General features: G+C 44.9%; 1 protein-coding gene across 5 annotated transcripts in view; it reads right to left on the reverse strand.

Moving 5' to 3' along the window:
* The window catches only part of Vgll4 (vestigial like family member 4), a 113,473-nt gene that overhangs the window by 45,512 nt on the left and 44,763 nt on the right, over positions 1-23,198 (reverse strand). Inside the window, exon 1 of one of the 5 annotated variants that reach the window (XM_034511190.2) lies at positions 16,497-17,008. The exons of the other annotated variants lie outside the window; for them this stretch is intronic. Coding sequence (XP_034367081.1) covers positions 16,497-16,578 — 82 coding nt within the window. The 5' untranslated portion in view covers positions 16,579-17,008. Of the gene's footprint in view, positions 1-16,496; positions 17,009-23,198 lie in introns of those variants that run through there. 5 annotated transcript variants of the gene reach the window in all.

Below are 23,198 nucleotides of genomic sequence, written 5' to 3' on the forward strand. Positions count from 1 at the left end.
TCTCACAAAGATGCCTGATTCTCCTGGATGCATGCTGTAGCACTATCAACATATTGGTGGGACTGAGCATGGGTGAGATGGACGCAGTCAAGAACCTGCCTCTCTGCAGTCTAAAGTGAGTGTTGAACACTGGAGCAAAATTATCTTTTTGATCTTAAGATCTTCTGAACACTGCTGGTGTTTGGTTGCACGTGACTCCCCAGTTGACCATCTGCATGGGTCAGACAGGCGAGAGTCTAAAGGCCTGGGATCCACTGAGTTGATACTGTGACCTCAGCACTCCTGTGTGAAGCCCAAATAGTTCTTGGTTAATTTCCTTGCAAGGCTCCTCTTCCTTGCTTAGTGCAATGCTTTTCCAGGGCGGCTCACAGTAGAACTACCCAACAGGCTGGAGCTCGATGCATACTCCTATACCCGACCTCAGTCCCAATTACAATTATTACAGGGACATCAGAATTCTGTAGTCATGGCACTTTCAGGAGAGCCTGGCACAACTTCACACCACCTCCACTTTCAAAGTGATCAATATTGGGATCAACTAGATCCATACCTAACCTTTCAAACAGCTGAGGAGACACCTCAGCAGCAGTGTGGGAGAAGTGAGGATATACTTCAAAGTGTGAGATTCCGGCCTCTCATTACCTCACAAAGCATCTGTAGCCACGCCTCCCCCACGGAACTCACATCACAATTGCCTCTGCATCAGACATTATTCTCATTTTAAAATGTTTACCTCTTATAAATAGGAACTTAGATAAGTGGCCTCCCTTTGCCTGGTTGATACCTCAGTCTCTCCATTTGGAGTCAACCTTTGACATTAGCTGCTTCCTATTTTGTATAAGGCAAAATCTGTCATATAATTCCTATAATTCATTCTGAATAAACCTCTAGGAGTCTGTGATTTTCAGTCAGTCAGTGTCTTGGAATCTACAGAAAAAGGAGGGATAGGCACAGGAATAGAGGGAAGCTTTAACTGCAGAGATTAGCTTTGATGCACCGAGAGGGAAGCAGGGCTGTCTTCCAGCTAACCTCCTAATGATGTTTAAAGCATCCACAAAGCCACTGCCACCCTCCTCTGATGCTGGAGGGTGGTGCAGAGCAGGGTGTGTGTCCTGAAGATCCACCTCTGGAAACTCCTCCTTCATGCTGCAATACTTACAGACTGTGGCTATAAAGTGAGCAGCAAGACAGAAAATGCTGTGATTCAGGTAAGTGTCTCAAAGGCCCACGTGGTCAAGGCTGAATCCCCTGTCCAAGAGCGGGAGGAAGTTAGGTTGTTGGGCCTTGAAGGGTGTGTGGCTTCTTGGCCACGATGTGCTCCCAACACATGATGCCTCACCACTGGCCCAGTGCAACAGGGTCAAGTGACTAGGATTGAAACCCAAAGTAGACCTTTTTCTTAGTAAGCTTATTCTCTCAGATGCTTTCTCGTGGCTGAAGAGCCAACACATCTAGACAGGTGCATCCTTCCAGAATTCCAACAGTGCCAAGGGCTTTACCTTCTAACCCAAAATATTTTTCAAAGGCTACACCTTGGGGACAGAAGAGTCACTTGTGATAGCAATGTGTGACCACATGTGTTAGAAAATTCACCATGGCAATGCATCTTACTTACATCTGGAGGTCCACAACCTAGTTTCATGACAACTGAAACAAAACTACAAAGCGCCTGGTGCTATCATTCACGCTTTGGGTTAGATGATTCCTGTTTCCGAGATTTGAGAAATGTACACTTAGTGTCTTATTTTCACCTTGAATTATACAAAACATTGTGGAACTAAAAACGTCATTCAGACACCAATAACAAACCACACTGTTACTGCCCCTGGGACCATGACATTTTCCTATGTCAGCTGTTGTCACTGCCGTAATGATAGCTGAACACAAGACCATGACTAGCGCATGGAAATTCTTCTCAACCCAAAGAAAGAAATCATACAAAAATAAATGAATCATATACCCACCACCCTCCACACATACATACCACCATCATCACCACTACCACCAGTCAAAACAAAATGCCCACTACATGGGTAGACACATATCCAAACCTACTCATTTCCCCAAAGGTTCTAGCATTCTCTTCCCTGCTTTAAAAAGTGTTTTGTTACTTGTCTGTTGCTGGGATAAAACACCTTGACCAAGGCAATTTACAGAAGAAACAGTTTATTTGGGCTACAGTTCTAGAGGAGTCCATCATGGCATACAGGCATGGCAGCAAGCAACATGGCGGAAGGAGCAGGAAACCAAGAGACCATATCTGTGAACACAAATGCAAGCAAAATGCAGAGAGAGAAAACAGCGAGGAGAGTGAAACTTTTCATCTCAAAGCCTGTGTCCAGGGAGTGACATATTTGCTCCTGTGAGGCTGTGCTACCTAAACCTCCCCCAAAGAGCACCACCAACTGGGTACCAAGTGTTCAAATGCCCGAGTCTATGGATGCCATTGTTAATCAAACCATCACAGAGATCTAGCAGAGATGGGGTTTTCAGAGCCTTTAAAACACTAATAGGCATTTTAAGATGTCATTTACTCCCTTCTCTCTAAGCACCACAGTGGGATCTCTTCCACCAGGGCTTTCTGCATTCATCCTGCAGAAAACCGCTCACAGAAATACATGCGAGGGAATCATCAAGCCCACGAAGAGAGGTGAGGAACTGCAGCTGGTGCTCCAAGCAGCCAACTGTTCCACATGACATGTGGGTGAATGAGCAAAGCCAATCAAAATAAAGATAAGACCAAAGACATCAGGGGTCCCAGGGTAACAACCCAGATACGTCTGCCCTCTAGCAGGGGGCTCTCTGACCTCACTCTTCTGCATGCTTGCTTATGACCTGACTCGCACCTAGCACTGCACACATGCTCCTGGCAAAGAAAACACACAAACATATAGATTCATATCTATATGTCTTCCTAAACCGCCACTACCCTGCCCTCTCTGCCCAGGCTGCATTCTTATTGGCCTGCCCTCAAGAAACTTACAGTTTAAGATGTTGTGATGGGGAGGAAGAGGACTTATCTCTGAAAGTGGATCTAAGCAAATGATAGCTGCTGTTATTTAAACAGTCAACGTTAGTGTGACTTGAATTCCCCCGGTTCCAAAGAAAACTCACTGGCTTCAAGGCATTTTAGACTTCACTTGAAGAACTGGCCTCAGACCAATCTAGAAAGAGAAAGCCACTCAGTTTCATAGGAACTCTTCTATAAGGTTGATCTGCTCCTGGGGGGCAGAAAGTGCTGTGTGAGGAGTGGATCCAATGTGTTAAGATGAAGTTCAAAGGCAGGTGGAACTGACTTTATGACATCCGATGGCAGGTATGAGTTGTTGCAAAGACATGTCACATAGCTCTTGGGTACAAATTCTGGATGAGACAGGCTTTCACTAAGCATCCCAGGCTGGCCTGGAAGCTCTCATCCTTCTGCCTCGGCCTCAGATGACAGTGTGGGGCACCATACCCAGCCTAAAGGATACTTTATCTCTGTCTGATACTCAACCAAGATTAACGTGTATAAACATTAAAAACAGAAGGTACAGTCTAGAGATGCTAGGGCCAAGCACTCATAATGAAAATCTTGGTCATTCGACTTCCCCAAATGATTACCCTGAACAAAAGCCCCAGATGAGCTTTCTGTGCACAGTTATCACCAGTGGGTATCAATTGCATGCAATTTCTTATTTAGGGGTGAAACCCTATCTGGCTGAAATCTGTGCAGGTCTTGTGCATACTGCCATAGTCTCTGAGTTCAGATGTGTATCAGTTCTGTTGTGTCTAGAAGATACTGTTTCCCTGGAGTCATCTATCAGGAAAAAAAATATCCTCCTGACTGAGGTAACCAGACCTACATGTTTTCTCTTATATGTGGATGTTACCTTTTCAGCTTTTGATACGTGTGCTGCAAGCTGAATAAACACATGGTGTAGGTACCTAGTAGGGGACCAGGAAAAAGGGGAGGGTCTCCCAAGGAAGGACAAATAATGCACAAGATTATGGAAAGAAAAGGGGGAAACTAGAATTAACTAGAAACTGGAGATTAAATAGGGAGGGAGATGGGAGAGATCGTAACTGAATATGAGAAGTGTAACTAAAGGCCACTTGAAGAACCACAAGGAAACCCACTGCAGAAGCTTCCTACAATATAAACATATATGAAAGGAATCTAAATGATGTCACCAAATAATAAAGGAAGACAGAGTTCCAACTAGACAGCTTATGCCACCAAGTAAAACTTCCAGTGCTAAGAATGGATTATATTTTGTTGAGTTGTTAGCCAACGGAGTCCCATGAACCCACCCCAACCCCCCACCCCCAAAAATCACAAACTATTGCCCAAGGCTACTGGTTACTCTCCATGATGATAATGCCCTTTCAGTGAAGAAAACACTTATGTCATCAAATACTAAGAAGTCAAGCTGGTGCCCAGCTAGAAGCTTCACCCCTACTGACTAGTATCCATGGTTCTGGAAGATATTGTGCATACTACTGGACAAAAAGGGAGCCATCAATATCAGCCAGTTACAAACCCTATAACCCACCAGTGACCTGCCTATGAGGTGTATTAGTGCAATCGTGGCACAAATGCTATAGAAGGTAACCAACCGGTTTTGACTGGATCCAAGGCCCACTTCATAAGAAAGAACTCATGCCTGACACTGCTAAAGTAGCCAATAAACTGAAACAACATCAGTCAGAGGCCTAAGGGAAAAACAAATACTATTATTCTGCCAAACAAACATAGCAATAAAATAACTTCTAATGACAAACTGCTATACACATAGATCTGTCTAGCACCCAGTCCTCATCAGAGAACCATCTTTTTGCCGTAGATAGAAATTAACAAAGACCCACAACTGGATAGTGTGTACACAGTAAAAGACTTTGGAGAAGTGTTTTTCTTACACTCCAATCTCTCAAGGCTCAGAGATCTGCAGAACAGGAAGTAGAAAGATTAAGAGTTCGGTGTCATCTTTAAATGTCTGAGAAGAATACCGAACTAAATCATTCTTGGGACTTTTTTTAAGTTCACTGAATTTTCTTAGTCTAAACATATTTTAGAATATCGCACAACCTTTTAAAAACAAAAAAGTTGCTACCACTGCAAAAAATGTTACCTCCTAACATCATAGCTACGTGCAACTCTTAGACTGCAGCCATAGTTAATAAACCAAATAAAAGACCCCATACTTTTAATATTCCAGTAAGTTTATTTAATGTTTTCTTAAACCTTCACAGGGTCATAGAGATGTCTGCTCATCTCTATGTTCTATAGCTTACAAACAAAACTAGTGACTTTCCAAGTTTGCACATGACTATTGCCAACTGCCGACAGTCTGTCAGCTCATAGGCATCTACCTATAATGGTAGCACTTTCTCTAATCTTCTGCACTGGCCTGTTCTGTCTCTACTGCTAGAGTTTAGGCTAGCATCTTGAGGTTCCTATATCTGGTTAATAGCTGTATCCCCAGCACATAAAACAGTGCCTGGTACACAACCGAGAAGAAGTGATTTCCCATAAACAATGAGGGCAGTTACAGGTGGACCAACGTCAAGATTACAACATCAAGACTAGACATCAGGACGAGCAGGGCAACTGCGTTCCCACAGCGCTCACCAGTGTTTCCTACGCAGACTGAGTTTCTCCACCCTTTACGTTCTGTACCTCACCTACACACCTCCCTCTCTGCTTGATTTCTTCCTGGAACAACCTTCAAAGAGTTAAGGAAGACAGGATAGGGTTTAGAGAGATGGCTGAGCAGTTTCGATCACTGGCTGCTCTTGCAGGACCTGATCCATTCCTAGAACCTGTTGGAGACACGCCTCATGAGGCTCAAGACACGCCTGGGACGCCTGATGACAAGGAAGAAAAACACAAGGCATGGAGCCAGTATGAGTACCGAGAGGCCCCAAGGCCCGTTCTTTGGCTCAAGCATCTCGTATTGTCATTTCTGCAATTCTTCTTAGTACTTATCATTCTTTTAAACTGATATTTGGTGACCTGGCAAGACCTAGTAGGAGCATGCTTAATATCCAAACACTAGATATTACCAGTAATATGAAAAAAAAAAAAAAAAGTATGTTATAGTCACTCGCTCGAGGTAAAGATGAAAGTAACCTAGAGGCGTGGGCAAAAATAAGTAATTCTGCAGCTGTTCCCCAGTCTTAGTCTCAATTCTGTATAATAAAAATAGGACATTTTAATCATAAAATTAAGAATAATATACAAATATTTCCCGAAAAGTTAGCAGTGGGTTCCTTGGGTTCAGGAACAATGGTAGCAGCCCCCTAAAAATTCACCATACAGGTTAAGTAAGAACACTTTTGTAAACAAACAAATAGGGTCCAAAAATTACAAAAACTGTGGGGTGAGCAGTATAACCTCATGTTTGGCCTTTTATAAAACCATACTGTCTCACGTCTAAAAAATACCAACTTTGTAACTTCAATACTGCTGCTCCTGACCTCACTGAAGACTGGTGGTCAAAAAATATAAAACAAATTATGCTTGCTGTAAAATTCTTATGCTTAAAATTGTATCATTCCCTTTTTTTCCTGTTAATCTGTACTATTCTGTGTCACACAAAAAATATTAGCAAAAAAAAAAGTATTTACTCACCCCCCTATAAACTTTATAATTCAACTTCCTTATATAATTTCAATAAAAACCTGGGGCTGAGTCAAGTCTAAATGGGCATTCTAACTCCCAAGTTCAAAAAGCTCTTACAAAAATAAACTAGCCTGTCAGTGTTGTATCTCAGTTGTGTGTTTTCTTATTTGCCTACCAGATATCCCTCATCCTTAACGACCTCCGACTCTTGTCACAGCTAAACCCCAACAAGCACCCACCAGTTGGTTCACAATCGCCTGTAACTCCAGTTCCAGAAGGATCTGATACTCCCTTCTGGCTTCTGCATGCACTACAAACAAATGCATTAATACACATACATAAACGTAAATTTTTTTTTTTCAAGAAAGAAACTCTAGTTGTTGAGGCTGGAGCTTGCTCAGCAGGTTGACTATCTGCAAGCCCGAGAACCCAAGTTAGGAGAGTGAAGGCTGACTGGAAGGCTTAGCAGTTAAGCACTTGTTGCTACTGTGGAGCACCCAGGTTGGCTCCCAGGCCCCATGTAGTGACTCATAAGCACCTGTAACTCCAGTTCCAGGGGATCTGGCACCTTCTTCTGACCTCAACAGGCACTGCTCACAAGTGACACACAGACATACTATGCAAACATTCAAACACATAAAAATAAATCATTTTTAAAGAGTGGTGCGATGGCTTGGTATAATAGCAACAGGGTAGCTGAGACAAGCCAGCCTAACCTAACAGGGGAGCCCCAGGTCCCACAGACAAGAAATAAAACATGTGTACTGAGCAGGCCACTATAATCATGACCTTGTCCAGGAGTTTCAAAGGGGTTGTGAGCGTGGAAACCATGAACTGAACTATCATGGTGGCCTCAGTTAATGTGCATAATCAATATATATGATGAAAATAGCTTCAATTCCTTTTCCTCTTTCCACTGTCATGTGTGTTGTATGCATGTTCTTTGAATGTGGGTAGGGGTTGTGTGTGTGCAGGTATACATGTGTCTGTGTGCACGCAGAGGCATGGGGTTGGTAATAGGCACCCTCAAGCACTCTGCCATATTGTTCATTGAGAGGCATAATTTCTCAATCAAACTCAGCTTACCAATATGGCTAGTCACACGAGTGGGCCACCATGCCTTGGCACTTACATGGCTTCTAACAATTTGAACTTTGGTCCCCAGGCATGTGCAGCAAGCCCTTTAAGTACCAGGCTATCTCCTCAGCCTTTAAAAGTAATTCTTTTTGTTAGTTAGCATTTTGAGACAGGGTCTCTCTATCATAGTCCTGGCAGGTTGACCTCAAATTCATTGATATCCTCCTGCCTCTGCCTCCCAAGTGCCGGGATTATTAAAGGCACGTGCTACTATGAGGCCTAGCTCTCTAAAAATCATTTTTAAAAATATTCAGATGACAGCGATTGAGGAACAAGGGGCCAGAATGGAGGCAGAGATTAAGTTGACTTTCTCCTTCCTGTAACTAAGACAGCAAGGCAGAGTCTAGCTGACACCCCACCACTGAAGAGGATCACCTGGCACAGAGAAGGGTGGGAAGTCCTGTAGTAGTACAGCATAAAGAGAAAAAACAAAAACAAAAAACAGAAGAGGAAGAAGATGAAACAGCTCTTAATCCCTGAGGCCCACAGTGTTAGGACCATGAGCCTAGTAGACAAGCCTGAGCCTAGGTGGTGAGTTGAACTTTCATAGAGCCAGGAGGAAGGAAGGAGAGAAGGAGGGAAGGAGACAAGGAGGGAGGGAGGGAGTTCAAAGGAGTTGGTAGATGGGAAAGCAAGATATCCCCTGACTTCTATACAAAAGCTGTGGTATCTGTGCAAGTGTACACACACACACAAACACACACACAAGTGCATTGAAAACACTTTTTAAAGTGCATAGTAAGAACGAAAGAACATGGGTAAATAAAAGTGCTGCCAATAATAAAAATTCAAGTCATCCCAACTCTGGGATGGCGCAGCCATATAACGAAGATGAGAAAAACTGCTCAAAAGCTGCATTCATGGATCTCTTATTATCAGGGAAGAAACATGGACACTGCCCAGCTGGGTCATGGGTAGTGCAAACACCTCTGCTGAAGTGCTTGGCAGCACACATCTACAGGAAAACGTTACATGCTTAAAGTCCGACCACTAGCCAAGAGGGATCAGCGGGCGCTGTTTTCATGGGAAACAGACATAAGACGAAGCTTAAGAACAATGCACATGGATAATGCTTTTTCATTCATAACTTTAGCAGATGCATGGGACTTGTGATGGCTATTCTTGATTGTCAACTTGAGTACATCTGAAATTAACTAAAAGCCGAAATGGCCTTGAACACCTGTGAGGGTTTTTTTTTTTTTTCCCCCTAATTAAATCATCTGAAGTGGAAAGACTCACTTCTAATCCTGATCTTTGAGCTAGGAAGATAGACCTTTAATCCAGATCTTTTGAGGTGCAAAGAGCCACCTTTAATCTGGGCCTCACCTTCTGCTGGCACCTACTGCTGGCAGTAAAAAAAGAATGAGGAAGAGGAAGAAGCAGAAGCTTGCTCTGACTCTTGCTGGCAAGTCTACTTCCTCGCCAGCATTAGAGCGTTAGAGCATTCAGCATGTAATGTTTTCAGCATTTCTTCAGGATTCCAGTGTAGACTGAAGACCCGCTGAGATAGCCAGCCTCATGGACGATTGGATTCTTGGCCCTTCTGTTGGTAGACAGTCATTGTTGGAGTAACTAGATGTCAGCCTGTAAACCATTCTAATAAACCCGATGGATGGATAGATAGATATAGATAGATAGATAGATAGATAGATAGATAGATAGATAGATAGATAGATAGCTTGATTTTGTTTCTCTAGAAATAAAACCATGACTAATTCATGGCTATTGCTGAAAACATGTCCCCTTTCTGCCCCCACAAAGCCAAGTGAGCAGTGTTTGGATAATGACTGTCTAAGCTCTTCTGTGCCTCAGCCCACAGGTGGCTGATGCTACAGCAAAGCTAACATGTCACCTGTCAGCTTTAAGCCACCTGCCTGTTGATACAGGATCAGTCTCCCCGCTCAGGTCCCAATTTAGTCCGGCATCACCAGTGTCACCTGACTGGCATTACCATAAGTGCCACCCAACTGCACTCTCCAAAAAAAAAAAAATCCAAGATGGTCTGGACGTACATCCTTCCATTAGTATGGAAGGGAGGACTTGAAAAGGTGGTGGGGAATGTGAATGAAATAGTAGCTGGGAAAAAATTCCAACAGCAGCATCAGGAGATGGTTAACAACCAGTGAATGAACGGGCAGGCATTGTTGATCCCAGAACTGAGGGAGGCGGCCTTCTCTGCTGCAGCCTGGCTGCCCATGGGAAAGACCGCCGCGCTTCAGGGCCACTCAGCCACTCCACAAGTCTTCATTAAGACACAAGAGCTCAGGGTTAGAGCATGTGCTATGCATGTGTGAGGCCCCTTGGCCTCCACCCCCAGCATAGTCCACAACCCCCAAAATATGGCAGACAGCATAATTCCAATTACATGGAGTAAGAACAGCAAAATAAGACAGAGCAAAGCTCCTTTGCTGGGGCTGGAGCTATGGCTCAGCAGGTAAGAACACTTGCTGAGAGGAGCCATCAGATTCCAGCACCCACATGGCAGCTCACCACCCCCTGTGACTCCAGCTCATCTAATGACTTCTGGCCTCCCCTTGGCACTATGCCCACATGTACAAACACACACAATTAAAAATGAAAATAAAATATTTTTCAAAATCCATTTACAGTCCAGGCATGGGGATGTGCTCCTTTAATCCCAGCACTCTGGAGATACAGAGGCAGATGGATCTCTGTGTGTTTGAAAGCCAGTGGTTTACACAGTAGGTTCTAGGCCAGCCAGGGCTCCAGAGCCTGTCAAAAATAAATAAGTAAATACAATGGATGTTCTACTTTTGTGTGGTTTGTTTTAGAGACCTGGTTTCTCTATGGAGCCCTGGCTGTCCTGGAACTCACTCTGCAAACCAGGCTGGCCTCGAACTCAGAGATCTGCCTGCCTCTGCCTCCTGAGTGCTGGGATTAAAGGTATGTGCCACAACCTCCCAGCTAGATTTTTCTACTTTTACTAGGGTAAATAGACTTTCTTTCAACTAGCAGTGACTCACAGTGTTATTGTTGAAAAATATTTTACAGGAGGCCTGAAGTTAAAACAATCCACAGAATTCAGAGGTCAGAGTAGTAGTGGCTAAAGATGGCTCAGCAGTTAAGAGCGTGCACTGCATTTCCAGACCTCAGTTGGTTCCCCAGCACCCACCTCAGGTGACTCAGAACAACCTTTAACCCCAGCTCAGGAAGGGCACCTGCCACGCAAGCCCTGGAACCCACGTAAAGGTGAAAGAAGAAAGCTGACCCCACAAAGTAACCCTCCAACTGCCGCCCATGGCATGGCACACACAAGCCCCTGCCCATATCATATGCATGATTTGAGAAACAAAATAAACAAACAGAAAAGCTTGGGGCTCAGAGATGGTTGAGATTAAGAGTGCTCCATGCTCTTACAGGAGACTTTGTTTCCCAAGTGCATGTTGGGTACTCACAACTGCCTATGCCCCCAGCTCCCTCTATTATAGAGGGGTCACCCTAAGTTGGTCTCCTCAGGCACCTGCATGCATGTGATACACATACCCATGTGCATATATTAGAAAACTAAGTCTTTTTTTTTTTTTTTTTAATAAAATAAAGTTAGCGAGCATGTGACATCCACTTGGGAGAGCCCGGCGGGGATGTGCAGGGGAGTATGGCACAAACAGAAGAGAAATCATTTTTCAAATAAAGCACGTGCATGGGGGCGGGGAGGGGGGTGTCACAGGAGGACAACTAACTCATGACTTCTTTTTCAAATAAAAAAGGGAGGAGGCCTGCTTCACACCACAGACTTACACTGCTGAGCAAGGCTAAAAAATAATTACCATGAGCTAAATATACAAATAGCACTAAATATAAACTGTCATTAAATAAACATTAAATACACAGAGATGAGGCAGATACAGCCAGGAACATTCCCTGCGAAGACTATATATATATATATATATATTTGTATACAAGCAACAAGCTAAATCTGGATCTAATTTCTTCATGACAAAATCCAGTTTTCTGCCTCGTTCTGGCAGTGAGCAGAACTAAACTGAGCTGAGAGGTTCTGAACACACCAGGGAGGCTCCTCCCGCCCTCTTTCCTTTTACATATATTTAGGAAGTAGGCGAGGGGGATGGGTGTGTCCTGGAAATCAGAGGACAACTTTTGAGAGCCAGTTCTCTCTTTCCACCATGCAGGTCCCAGGGATTGAAATCGGGTCATTATTGAGCTTGGGTCTAGTGACCTTTACCCACTGAGCGATCTCCTTTACCCAGAGATCTCTTTATATCTACATGGCATGACTTTTAAAAACTTATTTCACAGCAATGAACCCGGACTCCCTAGGAACAGGAGGCAGAGGAGGAAGGGGACAGCACTGCCTTCTAGGGCTGACTTCTAACAAACCAAATGCTGGCTCCCACAAATAACAGCCAAGTCAAACAATCCTTCCAGAAGGGGATCGAGAATTATGGGCGTGGAGCTGGAAGGAAAGAGGCTCTAATCACACCTTCCGGGCACAAAGCTGTAATTAGGAGAAACAAGGACTCACCTGGGCTTTTATCAATCTCTCTCTCTCTCTCTCTCTCTCTCTCTCTCTCTCTCTCTCTTTCTCTCTGTCTTTCTACACACACACACACACACACACACACACACACCCCACCTCGGAATATATCTGGATCAAGACCATGTGGTTTGATCTATGTGTAGGGCTGGGGACCAGCCCTGGGACTCACAGCCTGGCTCTTGTGGACTTTTCACTCCAGAGCCTCCTCAGACAAAGAATAATGAAGCTAGGCCTCCATCAACCTGTTGCTGGTAGGCTGGCTAGAAACAAAAGAGCCCCATGCCCAGACTTGCAGGGCCTCGATCTGCTGGGAGGCTCAAGTGCGTATGTTCCCTTCCGGTCCAGGAAAATGGATTTGAATGCAGCCTGTGGTGAAACAAGTGTAATTATGTTCTAAAACATCCAACAGTTCTAAACCCTGAGGAACTCTCCATGCCTTCTCTGAAGCTTTGAGCCCATCACAATATGCAATTTATCCTTACTTTCTCCCAAGACAAATCACACTATTAAATTAAAAGGAGAGAATTCTTCTACCAAATTACACACTAATGGCTCTTAACCCATAATTGAAGAATCACTAACAGCAGTTTACAGCCACGGCCAACCGTGAGCATTTATCAGGATCTAAGTTTTCAGAGCTTAGTAATTATGTAAATATGGCTGTCAGCCATTTTGAAACATCCCACACTCCTCTGCTTCCTGAAGGACTCACTCTTGGGGACCTGGCCCCTAGCTAGGGCCTTTTCTTCCTCCTCCAACCCTATCCCATCCCCACATTCTGTAGTAGCAGGGAGAGAAAGTTCTAGAAGGCTGGTCATCTGCAGCTAGCATCACTACTCTTCCTTGGGAATCAAACAAGCCTTGGAACCTGGACCAGCTGGCATCAGGACAATGTACTGCAAGCTGGGTGTGACCTGCCCCCACCCTCCAGCATGCTTGGTCCTGAGGCTGTGAGCAGAGAGACAGTAAGCTGGAAAGGCGGGATGGGAAGAAGAGGCCCAGAGATGGGTGAAATTCCCTGGGCTCCAACCTCAGCTTAGTCCTGCAACAAGCCATAAATCCACCTGAACAGAGAGAAGCTCTGGGCCTCAATTTCATTAGCCAAAATAAGGCGAAGGTATGAGGTGATGTCTGAGGCCCTGGTTGGCTCTGTGGTGACGAGTTAATTAGAGAAAACACAACAGTTTAAAATTAAAGACTGCATTATACAGCAGTGACCACAGCCCAGGGGAAGGCCTGCAGACCTTTTCTCTGCTCACGATAAACCACTTCCTGGAGCCCAAGAAGGCCCTGAGCTGTGCCTTGGGGTTGTGCCAGTCACCAAGGCAGCCGCTTTGCCTTCATGAGGCTTCTGACTGTCCTGTGGGGTGCTCTCGCTGAGGAGTTCACAGGGGAAAGGAAAGGGAAGGCTATTTGGCTGGGCTTGCCCTATACCTTTTTTATGGAGACAGAGGCAAAAGTGACCCTCTGTGGGTACAATGGGACCAATTGAAGGGTAAGGCAGGATGTAGTGGTTAGCTGTGGGGAATGGTAGTAGAAGGCCATGAGGTTACTGAGCCTATTCATCAACATACGAAAGTCTAAGTCACTAGTCATTAGCGTAGGAACTGGTTCTCTCGAATTAGACAGATTTTCTGTTTCAACATCTTAGACTCCCCAGAACCTGCACCGGGGTATTTGTTTTCCTTTATTGGCCTTTTGATCCTCCTTCGCGGTGACTATGAGGGCAGGCACCAGGATGGGGTTGCCATGCAGGGAAGAGCCTCAGCCATTTAGACAGGTCTGGGCTACATGGGGGCTCCTCAGTGGAAGAAGATGGATGTAGGCTCGGGCCCAAGACCTCAAGGAGGGAGGGCAACCCAGAGTGGATTCAAAAGTAAGAAGCAGGGGTCCTCGTGTGCCGCAGGGTAGCTGGCCGACCCATCCTCGTGGCAGCTGTTGAGAGGGAAGGTGGTGAGGACAGTTGCCCTGAAAGAGCTAGGGTTGTTGTTGAACAAGCAAAGCTCCCACCAACACCTTCACTTCTAAAGCCAACAGGGCAAACGCCGAGTGTGTCCCCTGTTGACAGGCAGGAGACTGGCCTGTGCCCCAGATGAAATCAAATGCCACCTACCCCCATCCACTCATGTTCCACATCACTGCCCTGGCACGCTGGAGGGCTGGCATGTTCAATGCAAACAACCACAGCACACTTCATTTAAACTGTACCAACTTCTCTTTTGGTTTGTTTGTTTGTTTGTTCGTTTGTGACAGGGTCTCTATAGAGCCCTGGCTGTCCTGGAACTCACTATATAGTGCAGTCTGGCCTCAGACTCACAGAGATCCACCTGCATCTGCCTCCTCCATGCTGGGATTAAAGGTGTGTACCACCAGGTTTAGCTGTGTTTATAGACTTTTTACAGGAGAGAACCCCATGTATGATTTATACCCATCCTTCCACACGGCCCTGGCAGTGGAGACCAGATGTGTGTGGTGTTTACAGCAAGGAAACCAGAGGACATAAACAACAGGCTCTGAGCCACACTCAGGTTTTGCTGCGATTTTCTTCATTTCCTGTGTATTTATTTTGGTGTTAGAATAATATTACCTTTTATAATAAGGAAAGCAGGAGCAGATGTTTAAACTAAACAGATGATAGCCTATGATCCCACGCATCCACTTGGCGCTCAGCTTCTAAGTCTGGTCTTCCAAACAGTGAAGGAAACAAGACAGCTAACTGTTGGCATTTGCACTTTCTGTGGAATCACACGCCCACCTGGGGGAGCTGCAGGACTTCCTCCTGGGACACAGGAAGGAACCACTGTCCTAGAAGTCTCTGAGCTCCTCTCAGGGGCTAGTCAGGCACTCTGTTTTTGTTTGTTTGTTGTTGTTTGTTTTTTAAATATTAGATTATTTGTTGACAGAGAAATCACATTAAAAGTTTTCAGTTTTTGTTGGGATTGGGATGTGGATTTTAAAAAAAACCAATACATGAATCCCACCAGAAATTGCTTCTGGTGACTTCTAGAAAATCCAACCTTTGAGATGAGGGGGTTTGGAAGCTGAGACACTCCTTATATGTAAAGGAAACTTGTCAAAGTAAAGTGATATCTTATTTTTAAAAAGCAAAACAACAACAAAACCCCTTTAAATGAGATTTTTCACCATAGAGTTAATTTTAAAGCAAGCTTGAAAGAGAAAGGGTATGTTTTCAACAACTCAAGAAGCAGATCTGATGAAACTTTTACATGAACACAATCGGCTCTCCTCCCCTTTCAACTTCTGTTCAAGAAAAAGCAGCCAACCCACTAGGCTTACTAGGGGAGAAACCCCAGAGCCTGCTGCCCAAGCAGGAAGATGTGCCCTGATTCCTATGTGCTTTTACCAGGAAAGACTCCCCGACAGCCCCAGGTCTCTCCCTGCCCGTCCAGTACCACAACTCAACCCCATTACCCAGGTCTCAAATCGCACGTAGGTAAGATTCCAAAAGATGGGATTGGTGATTTTCTCCAGAGAAGCTTAAAATACTACGGGGAGTGCCCAGGGGAGGAGGCGATGGTGAGCAAACCTAGGAGTGCGGGCATTTTCCACTTTCTTCAGCCTTCTGGCTGCTTGTTGTGTAATTGCCAGGGGCTGGGGTTGGAGGCAGCCTGTCTCACTGTCAGCTCTCTGCACAGGAAATGGGGCGGCAGACAAAGAGCCCGGCCTGGGCTCCCTGACACCAGGCCCTGCCAGCCCCACAAACCCCACAGGAAAAAACCCTCCATATCTGAGACAATGGCTCAGGAAAACAATAACTCACTGTGGCTTTCTGCTGTTGTTCCCCTACCACATGAAATTCGGAGCAAGGGTCCACACAGAACACTGTACACGGTGATATGTTTAAAAATAAGTCCCAAAGCCCCTCCCCCTACTCCAACACCCACATGTTTAACTTTTCCTTGCTTCTGTAAATCCCTACTTACTCATAAAGCGCCAACAAAATCAAAAGAGACAATCACTTAAAATGTAACGATCTTGTCAGACCTTGCTAGCACACTGCAAGTAAACTTTTAATACTGTGTCCCCTCCAGCCCTTCCCCGGCTGCCACCCTCCTGCCAGGCAAAAGCAAACTGTCCTGAAATGGTGTACAACTCTCTTTCCATTACTCCACCATCACAGGAAACACAAGAAAATGTTCATAAGCCAGTCAGAGCCCCCCTCCAAAGGAGGAGTGGCCGTCACAAATGCAAAAGAGTACGTTCTAGAACATCTACCTTCATAGCACAGAACGCCGATATTGTTGTTCATCTTGTCCAAGTACTGGTAGTTCAACAGGTCCATCTTCATAAACAGCATTTATCTGCCCGGCTAGCAAAGAAAAACAGTTCTTTGCTTTCACCCCCAAAGAGAAAGTTTCAAAAGTCAGTCTTAGCCGAGTAGCTCCAGGCTCTCCTAAAACTTCAGGAAGATAGAGACCCAGCCTCACAAGATCAAAACAAAGTATGTAAAAGGTTTTTAAAAAATCATACACACACACACAAAAAAAAATCAGACTAAAACAAAACCCGTCAAGGGCTTGCGGAAGGTGTCTGATTATGTCTTCTGTTCGGCTTTAAAAAATCATTTCAGAAGTCTTCTCAAGCCTGTCTGGGGGGGGGGGGGGGCTTAAAAAGAAAGCAGTAAAAAAGAAAAACACAAAGCACATTTCTTAGGACAAAGGCACTCTCCCTCACAGCCCGCTGCAAGCTGACTGCACTGACATGCTGGCTATGCTTGGTATGACTCGTATGTAAACCAGCTTCCTCTGCTTTGGGGGGGTGGGGGTTGCTGTGAGCATGCTCACTGGAGCCTCAGCACAGGATCAGGCTCCAGGCGCAGGCAGAGTTAGCAGGAAGCAGAGAGAGGAGGGGACAGTGAGGCGCAGGGGGTGAGGAGAGTCCTTCCTCTCAGGAGCCAAAGGCCGCCAGAGCCAGAGGCTGAGGAAGAAAACCCAGCAAATTTTTTGGGTGTTTTGCTTGTGGGGAAGGCTAAGCACAAAGTTTAAAAAGGAAAATCTGCTATGGAAGCAAAGTACATGAATTTAACTTTCAGCGACTTCTTTCCAGGGGCTGGGAATCCAGGGCTTCCACTGGGGTGTGCTCTGCTCTGTACAAGGTTCCTTTGTTTCTTTGTAAGATGGTTTTATTATGTTCAGGGACACAGCGAGTGTTTACATTTTAAAAGTCAATGTTACATGTAACTTCCTTCCTAAGCGGTCAGGACACCAGAGGCAAATCTTTCCACGGAAGAGGAAACTGAGACCCAGGGACAAGTGAGTGGCCTATAGATATCACACACACACACACACACACACACACACACACACCACAGAGCGAGAGAGGAGGAGGACAGGTTGGAGAGGTGGCTACAAGCACTGGCTGTTTTTGCAGAATACCTGAGTTCAGTACCCAGCACACAAGCACCTGTAACTCCAGTCCCACAGGACTTGATGTCCTCTTCTGGCCTCTATGGGCACTGCATGCACAGACTACATGCTGGCAAAAACAACTGTATATGTAAAGTCTAATTAAAGTCTAATTGTTTCCCAAATTCCTATGGGAGGTTGTGACCAATCATGGAGACTTTCAAAATGTTCCAAGTTTGAATCCAGAGCAGGGTTGAGCTTCTTCAACATCGTCTGAGAGAGGAAAAGACCTGCTATAAGTGACTCTACTGCAGCCTGACAGTGTGGTACAAGCCAATAATTCTAGCACATCAGAGACTGAGGGAGAGGGACTGCCACGAGTTTCAAGACCTATGTGGGCTACTAAGTAAGCTCCATCACACCTTCCAAAGACTTCACTGCATTCACTTATTTTAAGATTGAAACCATCTCCTACAGACATAGCGATTTACACAAAACACTTAGCAACTTCTCTTCCATGACTCAACATCAAATGGTGGTTTGTAGGCAACGGGACACGGAGCTCAATCCCAGGAACCTATGTGGTGAAAGGAAAGAGCCAACTCCCTCAAAAGTCAAACACAAACATACTCAGCTTCCCTCTGCCCCCTAAGACAGGGTCCTGGCTGTCCTGAACTCACTCTGTAGATCAGGCTGACCTCAGACTCACAGAGATCCACCTGCCTCTGCCCATCCAGTGCAGAGATTAAAGGTGTATACCACTAGGCCTGTTCAGACATGCTCAGCTTTAAACAGCTGGCTGTTTTCACAATTCTCCACATTGCTCATCAACCCACCAGGGGTGTTTTCCTTATGTAATAAAGGTAAAGGTGGAAGCTCTCCATTCTAAAGTTAAAAGGCAAGACAATAATCCCTGGAAAGACAAATGTCACTTTTTAAAGATTTATTTTTATTTTTAATTATGTGCATGTGTGTAGAGTGGGGGCTGTGCATGAGTGTAGGTGCCTACAGAGTCCAGAAGAGGTTATTGGATCCCCCGGAGCTAGAGTTACAGACAGTGATGGGCTGCTCAGTGTCGGGGCTGGGAACTGAACTAGGATCCTCTGTAAGAGCAGTACATGCTACTAACCACTCTGCCATCCCTTCAGCTCCTATGTGTCTTGGTGGTGGTAGTGTTTTTGTTGTTTTTGTTTTTGTTTTAAGATCGGGTCTCACTTTATAGTCAAAGTTGGCTTGAACTCATGATTTACCTGCCTCTGCATTGTTGATGCCAAGACCACAACCATGTGCCACCAAATTCAACTGAAGTATCTGTTAAGTTTAATAACTAAAGACAGTACAATTCTAAGCAATTAATAAGACCTTCAAAGGACCAAGAGTGAAGCATCTATCTGAAAAAGCAAAGTTGACAGAAAACTATGAACATTCAGAACTGCAGAGATGAATGTCTGTCTATATGGTGTGCATGTGTGTGTGTGTGTGTGTGTGTGTGCTATTCACTGACTATGTCACACACTAGTATCAGTTGGTGTCAGATGACCAGAGTAGACAACTTGTGGAAAAGACGAAAATCAAGCCCCAGATGTAGTCAGTATAAATCTTACCAGAGCACACAATAGGCGCTTTGCAACTATTGGTTATGGCTCAGCCTCCTGGTGGAACAGAGATAGTACCATCACCACAGACACAAGCCCAGGCTAACCACTAAATCTCTCTACCTGCCAGAAAGCTAACAAGGTTAGTCTACATCAGCAAAACCCATGGGCTTCATGAGACAAGCCAGGGATAGCACTTTTCAGATACTTATTAGAATCAAATGTTCCTTCTTGAGCCTTTCAGAGAAGGGAACATTGTATCAAGTCTGGGAAGACTCTGGGAACACACAACCCCCACTGAATTATCAGGTCCCCGCCCTCAGTACAGTCAACTGTTCTCTTTAAAATTCACAGTGGTTACACATTTAGACAGTGGTTTCTGTCTAAAGGTGGTTCCCCATCACCATTTATGCAACTAAAATCAGCCTAAACTGATATGTGGACAACAACAACAACAAAAAAAAATCCAAAAGAGATTTTAGGAAATGAGCTGGAGTCCAGCATTGATTGGACAGCTCCATGTGTGAGAACCCAGGCTCACAGGCATCTCCAGAGTGTTCACACCCACTGTGCATTCCTCAGCAGAGTGTGAACAATCATCTAAGACACTGCGCTGGCCCAGGCGCTTTCACCCTTGACCTATCTTAATACCCACAATTCCACTGTAAGAGGGAAATCACGTGGTGCCCAGGATGGGACCAGGGACTCAAGAATGTCAGTCACAGCCACAGTGCTACGAACAGTTTGAAGTTAAAACCTTGTGCCGGGCATGTGACATGTGCCTTTAATCCCAGCACTCAGGAGGCAGAGCCTGGTCTATAGAATGAGTTCCAGACATATAGGGCTATACAGAGAAACCTCTCAAAACAAAACACACACACACACACACACACACACACACACACACACCACCTTTCCAGTGATGATAAAGGAAAAGCACTTGAGACTGACTTCTTTAGGATGCAAAGTTGAAGCCCTGGTGGGAATCTTCCTCTAGGAACCATGACCAAGGAAGGACTAAGCTGTCCAGATCGCTGGGCTTGAGGTCAATCCTGCACTTAGCTCTAAGGCAAGGCTGGGGAGCTTCATATAGCTCTCACCTGCCAGACTGTGGATAAAGTCCAATCAGCACACAGATCTTGCCGAGCGGTGGTGGTGCACGCCTTTAATCCCAGCACTTGGGAGGCAGAGGCAGGCAGATTTCTGAGTTCGAGGCCAGCCTGGTCTACAGAGCGAGTTCCAGGACAGCCAGGGCTACACAGAGAAACCCTGTCTTGAAAAACAAAACAAACAAAAACAAAACAAAAAACACACAAGTCTTCAGCCAAGTTGGTGTTGACCTACTGTGTGAGTTGGAGTCTTTAAAAAGGTGCACACCTATTATCCAAATGGAGGAGAAAGAATCAAATTTCTTATTAGTGTGTGTCTCTCTGTCTGGCAGAGATATGGGGGGAGGGGCGGGTTGTCAGATGACAATTCTGCAGTCTCTTCTTCCACTTTTCCTTGGCCTCTAGAGGTTGAACTTGGCTAGGCAGGACACCATGAGGGAAGAGGAAGAATCAAATTTCGAGTGGTCCTAAGTACCGACCAGGTAAATGTGAATTATCTGTTATGTTCCCTCAACAACACTTTTCTTCCAAGGAAAAGCCCTAATACGTCACACTAATTCTGTGATGTGGACTTGCTTAAACTGACATGTTTTAAAATATACTTTGTTAAAAAATTTTCCACAAAGCATATCATTAACCTATGTCTTAAATTTTGTTCCCTGAAAAACAATACTAGTTCCATGCTCAAATACACTCTACTTCTTTTAAATAACACAGGATCATTTTGTGCACCGTTGAAAGGGGTTTAACACATTTGGAAAAATAACATAAAACAGCTCTTCAAACAGGATGTAAAATTTCAATACAACATCTCCCTCTAGGGGCCAATTTTAAATCACACTGCCAAATCAGGAAAGTGAAGTAGTACCCAGTGCAACCTGTCTCTCAATCAAACACAATAGCCTCTTGTTTTTACCTAGACAAGCCATAGAAAATGCCTCTTAAAAATTTTTAAAAATAAAATGCCTCTTACCAAATTGCTTCACCTTTATTTAAAGTCTCAAAAATTAAAACAAAAATACTATTAAGAACAAATTCTATTGGCAACACATGAGTGAAGGGAAGAAGGTTTTAAGATGGACTCAAGGTACAAGGCACAAGCAGACTTAATGAGCACATGAGTACATATTCAGAATAGTGGCTTATCATTTTTTAAAGCTTTATTTTTATTTGACATGTATGTCAGTGCACCATGTGCATGCAGTACCCACAAAGGCCAGAAGAGGGCTCCAATCCATCAGAACTGGAGTTAGGTTGTGAGCCACCATGTAGGTGCTAGGAATCAAAGCCCAGACTTCCGGAAAAGAGGTCAGAGCTCTTCACCACTGAGCCATCACTCTAGCTTCCTGGTGTTTAAAATAACTAGAAAAAGCCAAGTGTGTTGGGGCTAATGTAATCCTAGCACCTGTGACTCTCTGGTCTAGGAGGATTGATGTGAGTCCAGTCCAGAGTGGATTGTGCAGTAGAACCCTGTTTCAACCACCGTCACCATCATCATCACCATCACCACCACCATAATGAACCAGTGCTGTGAGAAGGGAATAAATTACCATTCCCAGAAAGAGCTAGTGAACATCCTCAGTCTCTAGTGGACACGGTTACATCTTCTGTTCTCTGTGCCCAACAATGTCATAGGTGAAAATGAGTCCTGCAGCTTTTGTTTCTAAAGTGTGCTGGCTAACTCTATGTCATCTGGACACGGGCTAACGTTATGTACGTGGAGAGAAGCCAAACTGAGAAAATGCCTCCATAAGATTAGGCTGTAAGCAAGCCTGTTGAGTATTTTAAAAATACTGACTGATGTGGGAGGGACCAGGCCATTGTGGGTGGAGTCACCCTTGGGCTTGTGGTCCTGGATTCTATAAGAAAGCAGGCTGAATAAGCCATGGGGAGAAAACCAGTAAGCAGCACTCTTCCATGGCCCCTACATCAGCTCCTGCCTCCAGGCTCCTGCCCTGGCGTCCCCCTGTGATGGACTATTACATGGAAGTGTATGATGAAATAAACCCTCTCCTCCCAAGTTGCTTTGGTCATGGTGTTTCATCCCAGCAATGTTAACTCTAACTAGGACAAGCAACGTAGGTTTTGTGAAATCCTAACCAAAGATCATTCACACTGTAGCAAATCCCAGTTATCCATAGGTATCCAGCAAGGTTGACAAGAACTAACTTCTGCAGCAAAGATGGGAAGAGGCATTTCCCAGAGGCCAGGGTGGGGTTAATGCCCCAGAGGGTCACAGGGCTAAGCTCAGGGCTGATGTGAGAGCCATGGCCCAAGGTTTAGACAGCACTTCAGAGGCAGCCTCCCCCAGTTAGGGTCCCACCTACAAGGTGAAAAACATGCCTGTTAATTTAACAGAGCCCCTATTGTCCCTGTCTTATTATTAACTGGGGGTGCTATCACCACATGGTGGATGAAGCCTGGGGTGTTGCCAACAACTCACAATACACTGGGCAGTCTTCACACTCATATACACACACACACACTCACACACACACAATCTAGACAAAAGTGATACTTAACACTACTGACATAATAGAATCTAAGCAGATTGTTTCCTGAGTTTTCCACCTCAGAATAAGAACTGCCTGATACAACTCAAGGATCTGCTGTCTGCTATCCCAGAGTTGTCACCTCTCCTAAACTGAGAGACATAAGGCAAGGGTGTGGAGATGACACATTGCAGCGTGGGGTCTTTGTGAGCAGAGCTTCATCCACACGCGGAAACACCCTGAGCAGCACCCCAGCCGGTTCCACAGAGTGAGGCCAGATCTCTTTTCTTTTTTGAGATTTATTTATTTTTATTCTGTGTATGTGTTTGTGCCTGACTGTAGGCCTGTGTACAACATGCATGCACTGCCTTCAGAG

This window comes from Arvicanthis niloticus, chromosome 9 (assembly GCF_011762505.2).
Source record: "Arvicanthis niloticus isolate mArvNil1 chromosome 9, mArvNil1.pat.X, whole genome shotgun sequence".
In the NCBI taxonomy this organism is placed as follows: Eukaryota; Metazoa; Chordata; class Mammalia; order Rodentia; family Muridae; genus Arvicanthis; species Arvicanthis niloticus.